At 36.7% G+C, this 18,689-nt stretch overlaps 2 protein-coding genes, 2 non-coding genes and 1 pseudogene across 8 annotated transcripts; 1 reads left to right on the top strand and 4 right to left on the bottom strand.

The window, feature by feature from the left end:
* Nucleotides 1–474: 474 nt before the first annotated feature.
* LOC147545367 (Calcium-binding EF-hand family protein) lies at nt 475–1,231 on the bottom strand. Its single transcript, XM_086673291.1, has one exon. The coding sequence runs from the start codon at nt 1,163–1,165 to the stop codon at nt 743–745; it is 423 nt and encodes a 140-aa protein (XP_086529417.1). The 5' UTR covers nt 1,166–1,231; the 3' UTR covers nt 475–742.
* Nucleotides 1,232–2,702: 1,471 nt separating this feature from the next.
* On the top strand, nt 2,703–6,494 carry LOC147545366 (UDP-glycosyltransferase 92A1 pseudogene; annotated as a pseudogene). The gene has a single exon (XR_015239733.1). The product of XR_015239733.1 is annotated as a UDP-glycosyltransferase 92A1 pseudogene (transcript).
* A 2,199-nt stretch (nt 6,495–8,693) lies between these two features.
* On the bottom strand, nt 8,694–8,774 carry TRNAL-AAG (transfer RNA leucine (anticodon AAG)). Its single transcript has one exon. It is a non-coding gene; the product is annotated as a tRNA-Leu (tRNA).
* A 1,047-nt stretch (nt 8,775–9,821) lies between these two features.
* On the bottom strand, nt 9,822–9,902 carry TRNAL-AAG (transfer RNA leucine (anticodon AAG)). The gene has a single exon. It is a non-coding gene; the product is annotated as a tRNA-Leu (tRNA).
* Nucleotides 9,903–10,530: 628 nt separating this feature from the next.
* Nucleotides 10,531–18,498, bottom strand: LOC147545363 (integrator complex subunit). Of its 4 annotated transcripts, none has more exons than XM_086632763.1 (12): nt 18,099–18,498; nt 17,217–17,444; nt 16,729–17,109; nt 16,430–16,644; nt 15,781–16,122; nt 15,415–15,634; nt 14,976–15,068; nt 14,808–14,899; nt 12,241–12,358; nt 11,986–12,071; nt 11,632–11,683; nt 10,531–11,459 (listed from the first exon to the last, which is right to left on the bottom strand). In XM_086632763.1, the coding sequence occupies exons 2-12, from the start codon at nt 17,223–17,225 to the stop codon at nt 10,968–10,970; spliced, it is 2,100 nt and encodes a 699-aa protein (XP_086488889.1). In that variant the 5' UTR covers nt 17,226–17,444; nt 18,099–18,498; the 3' UTR covers nt 10,531–10,967. The 4 variants fall into 4 exon arrangements, with proteins under 4 accessions (XP_086488889.1, XP_086488892.1, XP_086488890.1 ...); XM_086632766.1 differs by having other exon boundaries at nt 17,217–17,408; nt 18,236–18,498; XM_086632764.1 differs by having other exon boundaries at nt 17,217–17,451; nt 18,099–18,435.
* Between the last annotated feature and the right edge of the window lie 191 nt (nt 18,499–18,689).

The following is an 18,689-nucleotide window of genomic DNA, read 5'->3' as shown; positions in this document are numbered from 1 at the left end:
ATTAGCCAAGTGTCAAGTGAAATGTGAGTACAACAAGCAAAAATGGTGAAAAGGTGAAAGTATATATATAGTGTCACCAACAAGAAAAAGGAGACAGACTCTGTATACAAATTTTATGAGTATTGTTGTGATTAAAGTAAATTTTATGAGTGTTGCTTAATGATTTTGATTACAAAACAATGAATTACGACAACCCCCGTGAAAGAGAGTGGCCGCTGATAGATGTCCGTGCGGAGAATTTGCACTCTTTTCTAGAGTTTTGTTTTGGAAGAAAAGTGAATGGATCCCAAAGTGAATTGGCTTTCTTTTTTGGGAAGATCGAAGAATAAAACGAAGATGAAAGTCATCCACGTTAACAACTGGTGCTTATAGAGAATTCGGATCAACGATCGTTGACTAGAATCAACGAAATATCCGTCCACTAACAGCCTTTTGGCCCGATACTTTTAGAAGCACTCTCAGAAATGTGGAATGTGAGTGGTGAATATATACATAGTTTCTCATATATTATTGTGGAAAAATGTAGGAGAACAAGAAAAACGAGACACACTATCAAAAAAAAAAATGTAGGAGAACAAGAAAAACGAGACACACTATCAAAAAAAAAATGTAGGAGAACAAGAAAAACAAGACAAACTAAGCAAGGTACAACTGTAGATCTATAGAGAGGTACAAACAGCCATCAAGAGTAAAACCCAAAACCATTTATCATCATATCATCTTGTCCGTTCGATACACAAGATCAAGCATGCGCAATTTTCGAGGCTTCAAGATCAACAGCTTTCTTAATTAAACTATCATCATCATCTTCAATAGCCATCTGAATAGGTGATGAACCAAGTCCATCAGCAATTGCCATCATAATCTTCTTCATCTCACTTCTAAACTCTTCCAAATCTATAGTTCCATTATGATCACAATCAAATTTCTCAAATATCGAATCGTATAACTGAGTCAGTTGTTCTGGTGGTGTAACTGTATCGATTCCAAAGTGAGACTCAAGAAGTCGGAACGATTCAAACGCTTTACGAAGCTCTGATCGAGATAAAACTCCGTCTCCGTTGAGATCGACCGATTTAAATCGTTCATCTACGCTTTTGTTGAACAACGATTCGTCTCCTATAAATGCTCTCACTGTCGATCCATCCAATATCACTACTCCCATTCTCTTTCTCTCTCTAAAACTCTTTTTCTCTCAGGTGCCCTTGAAATTATTCTGATTTTTAGGTCTTTATTTATGGATCATTATCCTCATATATTTGTGTCCTTGTTTTGGCCCCCGAGATATGACCAAACAACTCCTGTCCCCCAGATATGACCAAACAACCCTTTTTAACGCCTAACATTGTCCAACATGTAATTTTGGCCCTCTCAATTAACCGTCAAATGAACGTTTAACTTTATTTAGTTAACAAACTTTATTTAGTCTCCCACAATTCTAATTAGGGATGAGCAAAAGTAGTTGAATCGATCAAATTGAACTGTTTGACCAAAACTGGATGTTTTTAGGTCAAATATAACAAAACTTCATCGATTTGGTTTGACGTTGGCATGAGCATTTTTAAACCGCTCACACCGAACCGACTATATGTTGTACAAATTAAGATAAACTGATATTGTTACTGGTTTATTATAGTTTTACGTACTGAACGAGTTGAGATTTTGTCATAAAGTTAAATCATTATGCATTTTACGATTATATTATTCTTGTAATGGTAATATCTTTTGAGGTAAGAGTATGGAAGAAATAGTTTGGTGAGATTTAGGTGCATCAGTGAATGATACGAATTTCAAGAAGAATTTAATATTTTGACTCGGTTGGACAAACCAATCGAACCAAGCCAAACTAAATCGAACTTACCGATTGAAGCCTTAATTGATTCTGCATCGGTTGAGCAAAAAAATAATCGGTGACTGTTTGACCGAGTGCCCTCGTCAAACATGAGAAGGAAATACGGTCTCCTCCATTCTCCGTTTAGATTTTCACGCAATTGACAAAGAGGACTTCCCCTTCAACGAAAGGAGCTCCATTTATGGAGGTCCGATGGAGGAAAAACGAGAAACCGAATAGAGAAAAATAAACAGACAAACTTAGAAGGACGAAGGTAAAGAAAAATTACCTGTCAGTTAACAAAAGTGTTATCCACAAAGGCCAAAATGGCTATTTAATCACCTTTAGGGACCAAAATGGATGAACCCCATATACTTATCATTTTGTCGACATTAAGATGGTTGGTATTGAGCCAAACAATGGATGGACCCACAGTTTTCCAAGTTCAACCACCAGCCCACCAGGTATAAGATAATGAACCAAGATTGGTTTATTGCTTGTAGAGCTTTGGTGAGTGGAAAATGAAAAAGGATCCCACTATGTCACTCTTTTGGCCACCCTTGTTTTGGCTAATTGCTTGTAGAGCTTTGGTGAGTGGAAAATGAAAAAGGATCCCACTATGTCACTCTCTTGGCCACCCTTGTTTTGACTAATGGGATGAAGGATATTTTGGTCTTTTCACACATGTTTGGCTAATGGGACGGAGGATATTTTGGTCTTTTCACACATTTACGATAGATGTGAAGACAATAATATCTCTTGTCTTGTTCTAAAACGGTGAGCAAGAGAGTGACCCATACAGATTCCTTACCAGAGTTGTCGGCAGGCGAATTCATCTTAAGAGAGATTGAAACATATTGTAATATATAAGAAAGTCACTTCATTTTATGTTAATTGGAACTAATTACAAATTAAAACTAGAAAACCATAAACTCTAAAAGAACTTACGCTTAAGATGAAATAGCTAGGTTAATAATATATGTACATTTCGAGTGGGCAGGTAGCCCCTCCCCTAGTCTGATTCCCAGTTTCCCACTCTTATGCTCTAAGGAGTAAAACATATCATCCTCTTCTTAGCAAAGGAAACCAAGTTTCATGGATATCAGATCGATACGAGATAAGAAATGTAAGAAAAACAAGAAGAACACCAAGACCCCATGGAGATCCACCAGCCCTATGAAGGGAATTCTTATCGCCCATCGGAACCAAATCGGGAATCCATTGTCCATCTCTATTCCAAGACCAATAGTAAACCAAAAGTAACAAAATTAGAGGTAAGAGAATCAATACAATCTTAAACTGATCCATGAAACTCTCAAGCATAGACTCATAGTTCATGTAAAATGTGAGTCCTACACATGAAAACACTACAAACACTAAGAAATATAACTGAAATGACATCAAAGAAGGTTGATATTGAGAAAAAGAAGAAGAATAGTAACTAGAATCCATGTTTATGTGATATTAAACTTAATTTGGATGAAGTTGGGTTGGGTTTGAAGATGAGTAAGTTGTTAATATATATATACAAGTAAGAGAAGACTTTGGAGAACTACAACTTTACTAAAGAAGTGGGTTTGATGCCTTTACTTTGAGTTGTAGATAAATTAATATGGTCTCAACTTCAAAAGAGATGTCCTTGAATGAAATATCGACATGTGTCACCGTCCATGCCCTAGATTCTTGAGTAAAACAATTGAAAAATGAAAAGGAATAGATAATATTGTAGTAAAGAGGAAGAAAGAGAAGGTAGTGGAAGTATTATGCATATGGGAAAGCATACATTGGGTTATGGTGGATGAATCCTCCCATAAGCTTTTGTCTGTTTTAAGTTCATTAGTTTACTTTAACAGCACAACTTAAGAAATGACGGTTTGTCATTTTAATCCCTGTGTTGTTAACTTTCGTTACTTTTTTGGTCCTTAGTACCATGGTTCGTCCGTGTATTGGACTAAAACTTTGTAACCCCTTTCAGTTTAATGTTATTTTCTGTTAAAAAAAAAAACTTATGTTACATATAATTTTGGGGTCGCAGTGAAGAAACACTTACTTGATGAAGAGTTCGGAATGGCGGTGTACTGATGTAGTGGTAGTGACACTTGATGGTGGCAGTGGCGATAGTGATGACATATGATTGTGATGTGATGGTGGTGATCCTGTGTGGTGGTAATATATGCCGTGACGGAAGTACTCAAGAAGTTGGGTGATTACTTTGAACACCACGAAACTTTAAAAAGATCAAATATTGATTTTATCAACACGGGTGTTTATATGTTAAGTTGATGGCTCCATAGACCTAGAATTTGGGTCTAATGTTTAGCGTATTAGGGCTAACTTTTAAATTTGTCTAACAGCGTATTAGGGCTAACTTTTAAATTTGTCTAACTTACCGTTTAGATCCCCAATTAATAATTGACTCTTTAATTTTTTTTGTTGAAATAAATAATTGACTCAGTTTGATGATTTTGAGTGACCATTTCCAAGTTTCAACATAGGATACTCTTCAATATGGTTTAAAATCGAGATCTAAAATCTATTTTAAAACTAACATAGAACAATCTTACCTAGCTAATCTCATTAGAATAATTAAGTGGAAATTGATCACACTTCTAACTATGAATCGAGTATGTCCATAAAACCTTTTGACCTAATTTCTTGATTTCAACGTCATAATTAACATTCAATAAGGTTATACAATTCGTTTCTTCGAACTTCCACTTGAATAGTATGTGGAAAAAAAACAAAAGTTTTTCTTTTCACGTGACTGGACATGTAAGAAGAGAGAGAACTCTTGTTTGTTTCTCTCACATGAGATTCAAGTGAAATCTGCCCGCAAATGTTTTGTGTTTAACACTTTTTCTCTATAATACTACTTGTTTAGGGGGGCCATGGGTAATTACTAGAGAGAGTTGATCAGAGAGAGATACGACCGGCCGGCAGAAAACAGAGTAAACAAATCCCACAAAGATGGAGATGAAGGAAGTTAGAGGAGCCACTGGTAATAATGTTATAGTACTCTTCCCTTTCATGGCACAAGGTCATCTCAATCCATTCCTTGATCTAGCTCGCCACCTCGCTTCCCGTACCACCACCACTTCTATCACTATCACCGTCGTCAGCACCACCGCCAACGTTCTTTCCCTCCGCCCACGTTTCCTCTCTTACCCAACCATCAATTTCACCGATCTCCCTCCTTTCCACCACAAAACTGAAAACACAGATACCCTTTCTTCTCTTTCCGCCATCTCCACCTTCTACCATGCCTCTGAATCACTTCAACCCTCTTTCCATAATCTCATCTCCCAAATCACTGAATCCAACAATGGTCGTCCACCCATCTGTATCATCTCCGATATGTTCTTGGGTTTCGCCGTCGACGTTGCTCATTCATTCGGATCTCGTCATGTTCCTCTATATACCTCTGGACCATACGCCATGTCTATTTATAACTCAATCTGGACTCATCTTCCTCACAGACTAACCGCCGGTGATGGTGACGACGACGATGATGATGATATTATTACTTTACCGGATCTTCCGCCGGAAATCAAAATTTCTCGTACCCAACTCTCAGATAATATGATTAAAGCTGCAATTTCATACCAAGAGAAACCTCAATCTCAATCTCCTACCTTTGCTGCTAGACAAGCTGAATACTGTAAAAAATCAGATGGAAGTTTATGGAATACAGTCGAGATCATCGAAAAATCAAGTCTTGATTTTTGGAAGAAATCAAGTGGGAAACCAGTTTGGGCAATTGGTCCTTTACTTCCAATTTCTTCTAAAGAATTAGAACGAGGTGGAAAAGATCCAGGTCTATCACCATTAAAATGTATAGAGTGGCTTAATCAATACCCATCAAAATCTGTTCTTTATGTTTCATTTGGGTCTCAAAATAGTATCCCAATCGATCAAATGATTGAATTCGCAAAGGGTTTAGAAGAAAGTGAGAAATTTTTCATATGGGTATTTAGAAATCCAACTGGATTTGATGTAAATGATGAATTTAGAACAGAATGGTTACCAAAAGGATTTGAAGATAGAATTTGCAGAGAAAATGGAAGAGGATTATTAGTAAAGAATTGGGCTCCACAAATTGAGATTCTATCTCATGAATCAGTGGGTGGGTTCTTAACTCATTGTGGGTGGAATTCAGTTTTGGAGAGTTTGAGCAGAGGAGTTCCAATGATTGGATGGCCTCTTGGATCAGAGCAATTTTATAATTCAAAGCTTTTGGAAGAAGAATTAGGGGTTTGTATAGAATTGGGGAGAGGATTTGGTGCAAAAATTAAGAGTGAAGAAGTGGCTGAGAAAGTGAGAATTGTGTTGGGAGAAGGTGAGAAAGGGAAGGAGATGAGGAGGAAAGTTGAAAATTTGGGGAAGGAGATGAAGAAAGCAGTTTCTATGGAAGAAGAAGGGTCATCATCTCGTGCTTTGGATGACTTTGTTCAGACCTTGATCAAGTGGAGTGAGGATGTTAATAATTAGGTATTCATCATCTTCTACAGTTGGGTAAAAGTAAGTGAAGATGTTGTTCAAAGTTTAATAATCAAATAAACCTAGTGTAATTAAGTTCTTCCTGTGAATTGCTAATTAATTTTAAGACTATCCTTTTTCTTCCTAATGTTAGGGCCTAAACCAGTATTGGTATTTTTATGAGTTCTAAGAGCAAGTCCAATGGGGAGCGGTCCCAGGGCCCTTATTTCACCTTTTCATTCAAATTTAAGGGCCCGGGCTCAGACCCTCAAAATCAGCTCCAATGGGGAGCGGTCCCGGGCCCTTAAATTTGAAGTTTATTTAAGTTTTTTTATTCAAGTTTTTTAAATTTAAGTTTTTTTATTCAAGTTTTTTAAGTTTAAGTTTTTTTTGTTTAAGTTTTTTTATTTAAGTTTTTTTATGTTTTTAAATTAATGAGTTATTTTATTTATTTTTATTTTCTTTTTACAAAAAAAAAAATAAAAGAAAAAAAATAATCCCACCGTTGGATCACCGTTGGATGTGATCCAACGGTGGGATTTGCTCCCCAATGTGACCGTTGGGGAGCCCCAACGGTCCCTTGGGGAGCAAAGGGCCGGCCCCTAATAAGGGGCCGCCCCTTATTTGCCTCCGCCCTCATCCCGGGACCGGCTGGAGTCCAATGGGGAGGAAGGGGTGTCCCGGGCCCTTAATTCAAATTAAGGGCCCGGGACTCCTCCCCATTGGATTTGCTCTAAGGGTTAGCTATGTTATCTACATCCTTTACTTTTTTTTTTGTTGAAAGATCTACATCCTTTACATGATCAATATGTGTTTTAAGATTTTGGATATGTAATTAATATAATTTTCCTAAAGGAAGTTATCAGAATTTTGTTGTAAAATGAAAGGATAAATGTAGGGTTGAGTAACGATAGGTTTTTTTCGACTTTGGTTCGAAGTGAAGTCGAACCAATAAGTGACGGTTTGGCTAAATTATCGGTTGAAGCCGAACCGATCAATCTGGCGGCCAATATAGTTTGTCCAGTTTAGTTTGGCTCAGTTGAGTTCGGTTAATCGTTTTAGCCGAACACAATTTAGAGAAAATGTTAAAGTAATGTTATTCATTTCAATGCATAACGATTAAATTCTTTATTTTTTACAGAGATTTTTCAAAAAAAAATTCGTCTTAGTTTAATCACCTTTAAACTTTATTAAATAATTATTAATTTAAGATGACCAGGATAATTCGAACTTATTACTAAAGTTTAGTATTTCTTACTTTCTACCTTTTATATATATTTATGATATTTTATTATGATAAAACCCTTAGGATTTGGTCGGCTCAGCCTGGGCGGTTTCTAGAAACTCAAGCCGAAGACAAACTAAACCGGTTTTGTTTGATCGATTCACCAGCCGAATCGAGTCGAACAATGGTCGATTACTCGATTTGGCCTGAAAATCGAGTGGTCCGGTTCGACTTGGTTTGGTTCGGCCGATTGGTTCGGATTTTGCTCACCCCTAGATAAAAGTGTTCTAGTTTCTTTTTTTGCAAAATCAAAGTGTTTTAGTTGATACATAATGAGTGCCCCAATTTGGGTAATTATTTTTTTATTTTTTGAGAAATCGATTACCATCTACGTTAGTTGTTACAAGGCATGATCTACGTTAGTTGTTACAAGGCATGATCTACGTTAGTTGTTACAAGGCATGAACAACGTTAGTTGTTACAAGGCATGATTTTGCAGCTCTAGAGGCACCCCAAGTGGGCATAACTTGTCTTGTTTGTCCGATTTTGGTTGTGTCTTTGTTATTTTAAATTTCATGATGTAATTTTCATTAGCCTTTTGGCCTTGAAATGAAGTTTGATTTCCAAAAAAAGAATATATCATGAAGATGTGATAAGCACGATAACCGTTTAAGTTAAACCAATAATGAAAAATGCCTACAACCCGACAAACTTATTACATTATTTATACCTTTAATAACTCGAACTCAATAACTATGGATTCCGCCTTCGTCACCGGAAAAATGCCCCCGTCACCGGCTGTTTTCCGGTGACAGCGGCGGTGGTTCTTTTAGTTTTTTTCTTGTTTTTTTGTTGATCTTTAGGGTCCTTTCATCCGTGATCTTTAGGATCCTTTCATCTTTCGACCTTTAGGATCATTTTATTGAGTCGGTGTCTAGTCCCATTTCTTTTTCTTCATGACGCACTTTGCATTTAAAGGTATGTAACTCTCATGAAGTTCTCAGATGAGAGAAATAATTATGATCATCCATGGAACATTGTGATTTAATCACTTATGAATGAAAATTTGTTTCGCTTGGTTTCAAAAAAAGTAACTATGGATTCCATTTTGAGATCGAACCTGAACCAATTGGGTTATTATTGAAGTGAAAAAAAATGTAATGTTGACAGTGGGATTTGAACCCACGCCCTTTCGGACCAGAACCTTAATCTGGCGCCTTAGACCAACTCGGCCATATCAACTTGTTGTTAGATCACATGGTGATATCATATAGATTCGCTACATATGAATCAGGGTTTTTATCTTTGGTCTCCAGTTCTGTCCCATATACAATTCTGTCCTGAAACTTGTTGTTCCTTCCATTGGATAGGTGTCTATTTCTTACCCAGAACTTTGCCTTACATTTTAGTTATTTGTTTATACGATCTCAATTGTTTTATCTTAATGGATAACCAAATTCATGGCCTTTCTAACCATCACTGTAAAGTAACTCCAAATAAATATAAGCATCACAAATACCATTATCATCACCATTGTGCAATCACGATTAACACCATGATAGAAAAAAAAAAACTGGATAAGTAGTGGAGTGGCTAAATTATCGGTCGAGCCGATCATTCTGACCGGTCAATATAGTTTGGTTCGATTTGGTTCGACTCAGTTGAGTTCGGTTGATCGGTTTAACCGAACATAATTTAGAAAAAATGTTAAAGTAATGTTATTCATTTCATTTGATAAGGATTAAATTCCTTATTCTTTATTAGGATTTTTCAAATCTTTTCCGTCTTACGGTCTTAATTTAACACTTTTAAACTTTATTAAATAATTATTAACTTAAAGACCAGAATAATTCGGAACTTATTACTAAAGTTTAGTATTTCTTACTCTCTATTCCTTATGTATGATATTTTATTAAGATAAAATCCTTAGGATTTGGTCGGTTCGGCTTGGGCGATTTCTAGAAACCCAAGCCGAAATCAAACCGGTTTGGGTTGATTGGTTAACCAGCCGAACCACTCGAACAATGATTTATTCGGCCAGAAAACTGAGCGGTCCGGTTGACTTCGTTTGGTTCAGCCGATTGATTCAGATTTTGCTCACGCTAGATAAAAGTGTTCTAGTTGATACAAATGAGTGCATCCAATTTGTTTTTTTTCTTGAGATTCCACTACACGTTGATACATATGCGATAAACACGATTACATTATTTGTTTTGGAGTTTATGTCAACATTGTCAACCACTTGGCCACCAATTTGGGTCATTATTGAAGTGAAAAAAAAAAGAGTAATGTTGACAGTGGGATTTGAACCCACGCCCTTTCGGACCAGAACCTTAATCTGGCGCCTTAGACCAACTCGGCCATATCAACTTGTTGCTAGATCTCAAGGTGATACCATATAAATTCCCTACATATAAATTAGGGTTTCTTTAGTATGCAGTTTATTCCATATACACTAGTTGTTCCTTTCATTGGATATGTAGCTATTGTTTATCTAAATGAACAATCAAATTCATGGCCTTTCTAACCATCACTGTAAAGTAACTCCAAATAAATATAAGCATCACAAATACCATCATCATCACCAATGCGCAATCACGATTGAAACCATGATAAAAAAAATCTGATGAAGAAGAGTGGAAATTTCTCCTCCGTCCAATCTAGAGTCTAGTAGGGAGAGAGAGAGAGAGAAGGCCCTCTCTCGCTGTACCGAAAGAGACACTCCACCAGTCACAACCCCAACAGATATAAATCTTCAATGGGGAAGAGCTTCAATAAGGCCACAAGGGATTGGTCAATAATCAAAATATGAAAATAATTATACAAAAAAAGTAAATAATGTCAATTAAGAAAATGAATCAATCCAGTTACAAAATTAGACTTGCATTAAGGAATATCCGTTGAGATTAAGATGTGATGGAGATAATGGGAGATAAAAACAAACTAAGGATGAAAGGAAAATAGAGCCATCTAATAGGCAATGAACAAAACTCTGCACTTGGAGGACCAAATGATTTATTAGACAAAATCCAAGAGTGTCATACCCATTACCCATAAACACAAGGGCTGTTGATTTACATACAATTTTCAGGCATCTTAATACTTTTTTCCTAATAAACATACGAAACCAATGTGCATATGGAAAATCTTGAGTTATGCCTCCATAGTACGGGTCTGAATATTTACACCAGCCGCATAGAATCACTTGCACACACCTGCAAGCATTCACTGCAAATGATCTTCGTCGAAGAGAACTTACTGCGTGAGAGAAATGGGAAACCGCCCATGGCACTTGGGTACTCCAGATCTGCAGTAGCTTGAATTTTCAAACATGTCGATCTGTTTCTACTCAACACTGAGAAGTCAGTTCTCAAAGGATCAAACCAAATGCTCTAAGCAATATATTTGTCATGCCAAGAACCATAATAGAAGCTCTTAAATTTCATCCATGACACAGCCCATGACTTCAAAGATTTGATTAGCTAGAGTCTCTTCATCTGTACTGATAACAGTATGTGTCGAATGGATTTCTACCAACGCTTTGTTTGGCTCATAGATATCTAACACACTTCTGTCTTGGTCTAGATAACCGTTAATGCCCTTTTCGCGTAATGCCTCCAGCAGGAGCTTCGGATCAGGGGACCCCCATCTGAATGGTATCACACTTTCTTCTATCTCCTCTTTGTTTGCAGAAACTAACATATACTTCCCATTATCGACTACAAGCTTACCACCTAATCTTGCAATTGCCATATTTTCTAGTTTTGTTCTTCTAGGTTTGAGCTGGAACGCCAAATCTGTAGCTAAGTTTGCTTCAAAATCCTCCCTCAAATTTGGTATATGTAGTGTTTGATTCAATGAGTAATGAAGAAATGAAAATGAATTTGTATCTGAGCTCGGAATATGCAGCCTCAGATCATCCGGGAACTGTTTCAAGCCAAAAGATAACTGATCAATCAACTTAAAATGAGAAGTACTCGAAAGCCTAGATGAAACCAAAAGATAACCAAGATAGATGCTGGTTATGATAAAGATCCAATTAATACCAAGATAATAGATTGAAGTTAATAAACTTTGATAGAGATCGTACAGAACATACCAGAACCAGCTTCGGCTTTAGCATCTTCAGCAGAGGTCGAATTTTCTCAACCCTACGAAGAAAAGAAATGATTTGGTTGGGAATGGGATTACAAAAGCAATCAAATATTCATGTTGTGTATTATTGCCTTATATAACGGGAAAGATGACATTAAGTTTTAGCGTGCATTAAACACCAAATTTCATACAGCCTTGCAATGTCAAGGAAAACTGGGTTGAGGCAGTAAAATAATTTCCTAATCATTGCCTTATATAACAATAATCTATATAGTCACTTAACAAAGATGATTAGAGCATTAAGAAGTTAACTGAGGAAACTGAGATTTTCAACTGACAGCATAAAAAATATACTTACTTTATTCCAGAGATGAATGAACATTGAAGGACCTTCATTGCAACTGGCTTGAAAGGCAATAAAGCTAGATCAGTATCTACTCCTTGCTGCAAATCAAATATCCATTAGCTCCTTAACAATGCCAAAATAACTTAATATGTTTTATTCGACTAAAAGTGCGGATATATAGAGGAAGAAATTTGCCAAAGTTATACCAGTTGCAACTAGATGATATGCTATATGTATATGTTACAAATATCACGGAAGAAAGCATACCTCTAGAACAAGTAAGCTATTCTGATCCCCGCTCCATCGCCGCAGAAAGTGGACAACAGGACCAATTCGAAGGCTCCAGTGAGGACAAAAAACTACACAAGGTTCCTGCAACATCATTCTGTACACTGCTTTATTTTAGTAGTATGGTGTGGAGTTTAAAGGAGAACGGGAGACAGCAACTAAGAGAGACATTCATAATAGTAACTTCCTTTGTTATGGTTGTGATACAATCTTTAGTTAGAGGACAATATGAATCTACTTTAATAAAGTTGTTCTAAGGAGATACCATTTAAAATCGTGATTTCAAATTATGGAGTGGATTCCAATATTTCAGTTTGCTAACTTACATATTTGCTTGCCCATAATCTGAATAAGCTAATAACTATTTAACCGTTTTGATCCGTCTCTACTCTGAATCTGATCACAACCCCTAATATCGTCTCTCAGTCTCACTACTCTGTTTGAAGTTCTCCGATCTCTATCAATCTTCCTCCTTCTCCGGTGCTAGATTCTCAAAAATTCACCACTTCTCCATTGATCGAAAACCAAAACTTGTAGAAATCAACAATGAGCATCGTAAGTAACTAAAGCAATTACAGAAGAAGGAACAGCGAAGCGATTATGGCTAAAATGCACCAAGGAATTGGTATACGCTATGTGTACACCTTTTGTTGTTTGTTTGGCTGCTGGAAATTTGAATATGGAAGCATTTCGCCATCATATAGATTTATAGCTCAAGATGTTCATTTTCTCAAGGCTTTTGCTCAGGGTTATGAATTGGCGGAAGAATATGCCGATGATGATGAACTGCGCCAAAAAGTTAATCAGGATGAGCAGGAAAAGTGACTTGCTCGAAGTCATCAGTCGATCTGAGAAACACTTGGGGCTTTATTTCTGCACAATATACTGAAGACTGAAGAGTATGAACACCTACTCAAAGCACTTGAGCAACTATTGGAGTTTGAGAAACGGGCAAATCTAAGAGTAATTGATTCAGGTGCATTAAAAGGTATAAACTCCGAAGACATAAAGCAGGCTGGCGAACATATTTTTTTGAAACTATGGTACTCCAAAATGGTTGTAAAGACTTATTTAAGAGGGTCGTCAAGAATGAAAAGCTAAATGCAGCTATCAATGTACTTTCATATTTTTGGTGTGCTGATCTCATGAGATCAGCTTTTGCATCAGGAGGTCTAGAGGAATTAATATTCACGCAAACGAGTTTGTATATGAAAATGGGGTTTCGATAGGCGAAATTCTTGGGAAAGTGGAGTCTCCATAAGAGAAAGTTGAAGCATTCAAGACATAGTGAAGACGAACGAAAACAGCAAGAGGCTTGTAACAGTTTACATAGGTAATTCTGTGCCAACTTACTTTGCCTCCCAGAAGCAGATATAGGAATTGTAATCGGGTCAAGTGAAAGTCTTAGGAGATTAGCCACACAGTTTGAAGTTAGTCTTGTCCCTCTATTCCCAGGTTCGGTGAAGAAACAGAAGGGATTCGGACAAAGAGGTGAGTCTGCTGGTTGGAAGGGGCTATCTGGTACTCTTTACACAGTGGATAGTTGGGATGAAATACATGCCCTCATTTTGGGTCATCATAGAATGTGATAATATTTCGCTCTTGGAACAAGTTTCGGGCCTTCATATATAGAATAGTCGGGATAATGGTAGGCACATATGGTGGTGAATTTTATTAAAGCACCACAGGTTGCATTTTTTGTTTTCTTTCCTTCTTTTCCACTATAGGAACTGCCATTATCGAGAAACCGAGAACCAGGTAACTATATCTATATCTCGTCTCACCTGTTGTCTCGTCAAGTATTACTCGCTTCTCATTCGCTCTTTTTGTTGGTTATTGTTGCCTTGATCTTGCAGGGAGCAAGGTGGAAGTGAAGTTGTATCAAGTTTTTTCTTTTGTCTATATATGTATATGTGGTACAATCAGTAGTAACCTCCTGTTATATATTTTTATTTCTTTCTCCATTTTAAGATCGGAGGTGTTCTTGTTCCTCAGGATTTTTGGAATGGGACAGTTTAGAAAAGAATACATGAAACATTGTTATTTAAATTTCAAGTGAAAGCAATCATGAATTTCTATCAAAAAACACTATTTAACTAAAATATAGTACCTATAAAATTGTATCATTTATTCGCCTATTCCACTCACCACATCCAACAAGTCGTACCAGTTAAGGATACTGATACCTTTACTGGTGTACATGTTATATAGGTTATAGGTTCTCATGTAATGAAGTTCTAGCTTCTCTGAACAAAACCTCAATAATAGTTTCAAAATACTGGTCTACAACAACAAGCAACACGAAGAGCTCCGAATTGTCAGGTAGATGCTCATACAAAGGTCGTGAAGCAGCCATTATGTGGTTTACCATTACATAGGTGCTTTAGTTGCAGAGTTTTCTAATGTCACGGCTAGGATTTCTATTTTCAGTAAGTACATTACTATATTTTCCCAGAAAACTAGCAGATGGCGTCAATGAGTTGCACCATCTAATTATCTAGATAGATATTTTCTAACATGAAAAACAAGAGAAGGAGATATCTTACAAAAAATCTGGTGAATGAATTGCGGGAAATATGTAAAGGTTTTTCCTTTTTAAGAGCTCTACATGACCAAACAATGCCTCGCCAGTAAACAGCTGCAAGAAAAAATCAACAAACTTTCACTCTTTCGCTCTCGCCAGAATAAAAGAAAATCAGTTTAAGATGCAGTACCTTTTCTTGGCGTTGCCTGCATAGCCACTCCGGCACTACATTCGTGAACGCCAATGTTTCTTCTCCCACAGCAGAGATTATAAATATAGGAACCTGCACAACAGTCGAACTACCATGTGTTCAGATGCAATAATGTAAAGAATCTTTCTATGATAACAAGGACAACGGCAAGAAACTTTTCAAGCATAACCTTAAAGGTAGCTTCTATTTCTATATTAGCACACGTGTAAGGTTAATCTTAGGTAATCGTCACTAGCTTAATAATTGTGGGTTGACTCTCAAGTTTGAATGCTCCCTGAAATTTTTCAACATCTATTGAACCATATTTGATCCTAATGCTTAACAAAAGGTCTAAGAAGATTTACCTATCAAAAAGGTATACCTTTTTTTGCAGTGTTGTAATTCCCATTCTACAACAAAATAAAAAGCAACAAACTACCTTTATATTTGAAGATTCAAGGGATAGCGATATTTGTTCCAATAATTGAAGCACTATGCCAAGGCGGCCAAATGGTACAAGGATGGAACCTCCAGATTTAACGGAATCAATTGCTTGCGAACATATGAAAGCTAGCTTATCCATCTCCTCTGAACTATCATCGGTGGTAATTAAGGATCTAATGAGTTCTTCATTATCATTTATATCCCTGCCGCATTTTCTAAAATACCAATATACCATTAAAAATCAATCCTATAGAAAGTAACTGGAGAAAAAAAAGGATAATTAATGTAACGAAACAGCAACAATCAACTAAAAAAAAATGGGAAGCCTAATTGGATTAGAGTGGAATATAGAAGATATTACCTGAGAACTGATAATTCATTAATGTTTGGATCTTGATAAATAGGTAAGTTTAGTTTGCCATCAGAACTCTTATCAGCACCATGCAAGAGTGACAAATCTGAAAATAAGACTGTATCATTCCCTTCAAGAGAGCGATAATCAAACTCCATAGCGTGAGAAGATTCAAAAACGGAGCTTGACAAGTATGCAATACTTCTTCTTGGACCATTTATGGTCCAATTACAAGCCCCTATCTCCAGTCCCGAACTGAACGGTTTAATTATCAATGTGCCGTTATAGCATGCTTCTTCAGCATATTTGAGTGTTTGTACTTTCTCTAAGCAATCCTTCACATTTTCTGCACTGATATACATACTTTCTTAAATTCATAACAGCGTCCAGAATCAAAGACGAAGAAGAAGAATGAAGCACACTATGGTTGGGCGCTAGTAACATGTGTGTTTCTCCTACTGGCTACTGGAGTGGATAGACCAGGGTTTGAATCTAATAGTTTCCAGAACACTATTCAAGAATTCACAGTTTTGACTCGTGTCTGGAAGACTGGAAGCGTCAACATGGTAATATGGTATGTGAATTTACTTATCAAATATTGAAGTTCTCTTTTCTTATGGTATTGCTTCAAAATAAACAGAAACAAGAGCATATTTACCTGTACAAGGGTTGCCAACTACCCACTTCTGCTCCATCCTGACCCATTATAATCTCCCTCAATACAGTATGAATTTGTTCAAGCTCCTCCCATCTAATCCATTGGGGGAAATCAGATTCCACAGGACCATAAAATTGCCTGAACTCCATTTGCATAGAAATAAGATCCTCCATCATAAGCTTCCCAAGTTTCATTGAAGCTTCCGAAGCATAAATCTGAACGAACAAGACAACTAAATTCAAAACCCATAACTGAAGAAACCCTAAGTTTTACAAACCAACTATAATACTAGTATTTACCTTTGCCCTGAATCTATTATTTCTGGTAAGAAATGGCAATCCAAGCATACCCATTGGGCTAGATATCAACACCAAATCAATAAAAGATAAATCCCATAAGTTAATGTTATTAACAGTTTTATACCAAGGTTCTGCAAAAATTAAATCTTTTGCTTGGAGAGGTTTATCAATTCTTCTTCTTTTGAGATCATTTGAATCTGAAATTGAACAATCTTTAGATGAAAAATCTGAAGTATTGTAATCAGAGGAATCAGTAAGTATGGGAGAGAAGATTGAGAGAGCTGAAAGATCGAGCGGGAAATCGAGTAAGATTTGAAACCCACATAGGTTGAGTATGTAGCATGGCGGGAAGTGAAATCCACCTCCATTACTCAAACATGTCTGCCAAATAAAACAAGAGAGATTATTTTACAAAACCCTAAAACCTAGATAGAGAAATATACTGAAAATCAGAAAGACTTTAGAGAGAGAGAGAGAGAGAGGTTTACCAATTGCATAGGAATAGCAGACGACTTAAAATTTCGTGGAGAACGGAAGAGAAGGAATTAAGTCAAGACACATTCAATGCCCTAGGCTCAGTCAGGAAGAGGTTTGTTGGTGTCGAATGTTTGGAAGTTTTAGTGCAAATTTCAGTTGGTTTAGACTTACGTCCATGGCTATAATATATTTGTATATCTCAACTAGTTTTTTTTTTTTTTTTTTTTAATGAAAAGAGGCTAATGCCTAAATTTATTAGCTACTCGAGCTCAGAGAAATATTTGTTCTATCATTCGTCGATTGACTTACAATACATCTAGGAGTCATAGTGATCTCCGTAGTCTGGTTTAAGTTTAAATTAAAAGCATCCGTAGCTAACGAATGAGCTACCTGATTTGTCAGTAGCGGACAAAACAAAAACAAACAATTTCTAAGTTTCCGAGCTTCATTTTTTATCTCCATAATTATTGGTCTGATTCTCCAAGGTCCATCTTCAGGGTTTGACAAGCATGCTTTAATGACCGACAAAGCATCTCCCTCAATTGTGCACTCATACTCAGGAATACGGGAAGCTAGATTCATCGCCAGCTTCTCTGCCTTTGCTTCAGCTTCCAAGGCTGACGAAGCCTCGGTAAGAGAAGTAGCTGCCAAAATAAACGCTCCGTCTTTTCCTCTACATACTGCCGCTAAAGCAGCTCTTTCCCCAACAAAAGCTGCATCAAAATTAATTTTGAGTCGATCATTATCGGGTGGAATCCAAAACTTTTGAGCCCCATCATTTTCATTGTCTTCAGTAACCATTTGATAACTAGTTAAGCCAGAGAAATCTTTATGCATAGCTTGGGCTTCCCGAATGACCGAATAGCAGTTCGGTTTCACCCCTTCAAATACACATTTATTTCTAGCTTTCCAAAGAAACCAATAGTATATCTCAACTAGTTGATCCATGAAAAATAAATCGACAAATACAAAAATTACAATAGTATCATATTTTAGGTTATTTAGCCGGGCGAGTCAATATTCAGAGTACTCATAGAGAGAGCAGCCCGGCGGCCTTAACCACTTCCTGCGCCAACTTCCCAAGCAAGGTTGTGTTTCAGTGTTTTGGAGGCGATGAGTCCCATTAGCTTGGTAGGACAAGTAGGTCGAGCCTGTGAGTACTCCTTCTCTTGCTTAGTTGAACAAATCCACCATCTCTTTCTCCCTCTTTGGTTCTCACACACCCACACTGACTAAAGGATCTTCTCTCATTTTATAGGTTAAGATGAAGAGATGTATAAAAAAAAATGTGATCAAAATTGTTAGGCATCGGATACGTGATTTTGAACCAAAATGGAAAGATGTACACCACAAAATTGTAGGGCATTAGATACCTGATTTTTGACAAAATTTTTTTTTTTTTTGATGAGAAGATTTTTGACAAATTGGTGTGACAAAAAAAAAGTTCCTAAGTTCAAATTATTAGGCCCATGTTTCTTTATTTG

The sequence above is a fragment of the Eschscholzia californica genome, unplaced genomic scaffold (genome assembly GCF_041429995.1).
Source record: "Eschscholzia californica isolate CP2 unplaced genomic scaffold, dmEscCali1.0.p SCAF_4, whole genome shotgun sequence".
In the NCBI taxonomy this organism is placed as follows: domain Eukaryota; kingdom Viridiplantae; phylum Streptophyta; class Magnoliopsida; order Ranunculales; family Papaveraceae; genus Eschscholzia; species Eschscholzia californica.
The sequence above is the reverse complement of the archived record's forward strand: the minus strand, read 5'-3'. Positions and strand labels throughout refer to the sequence as shown.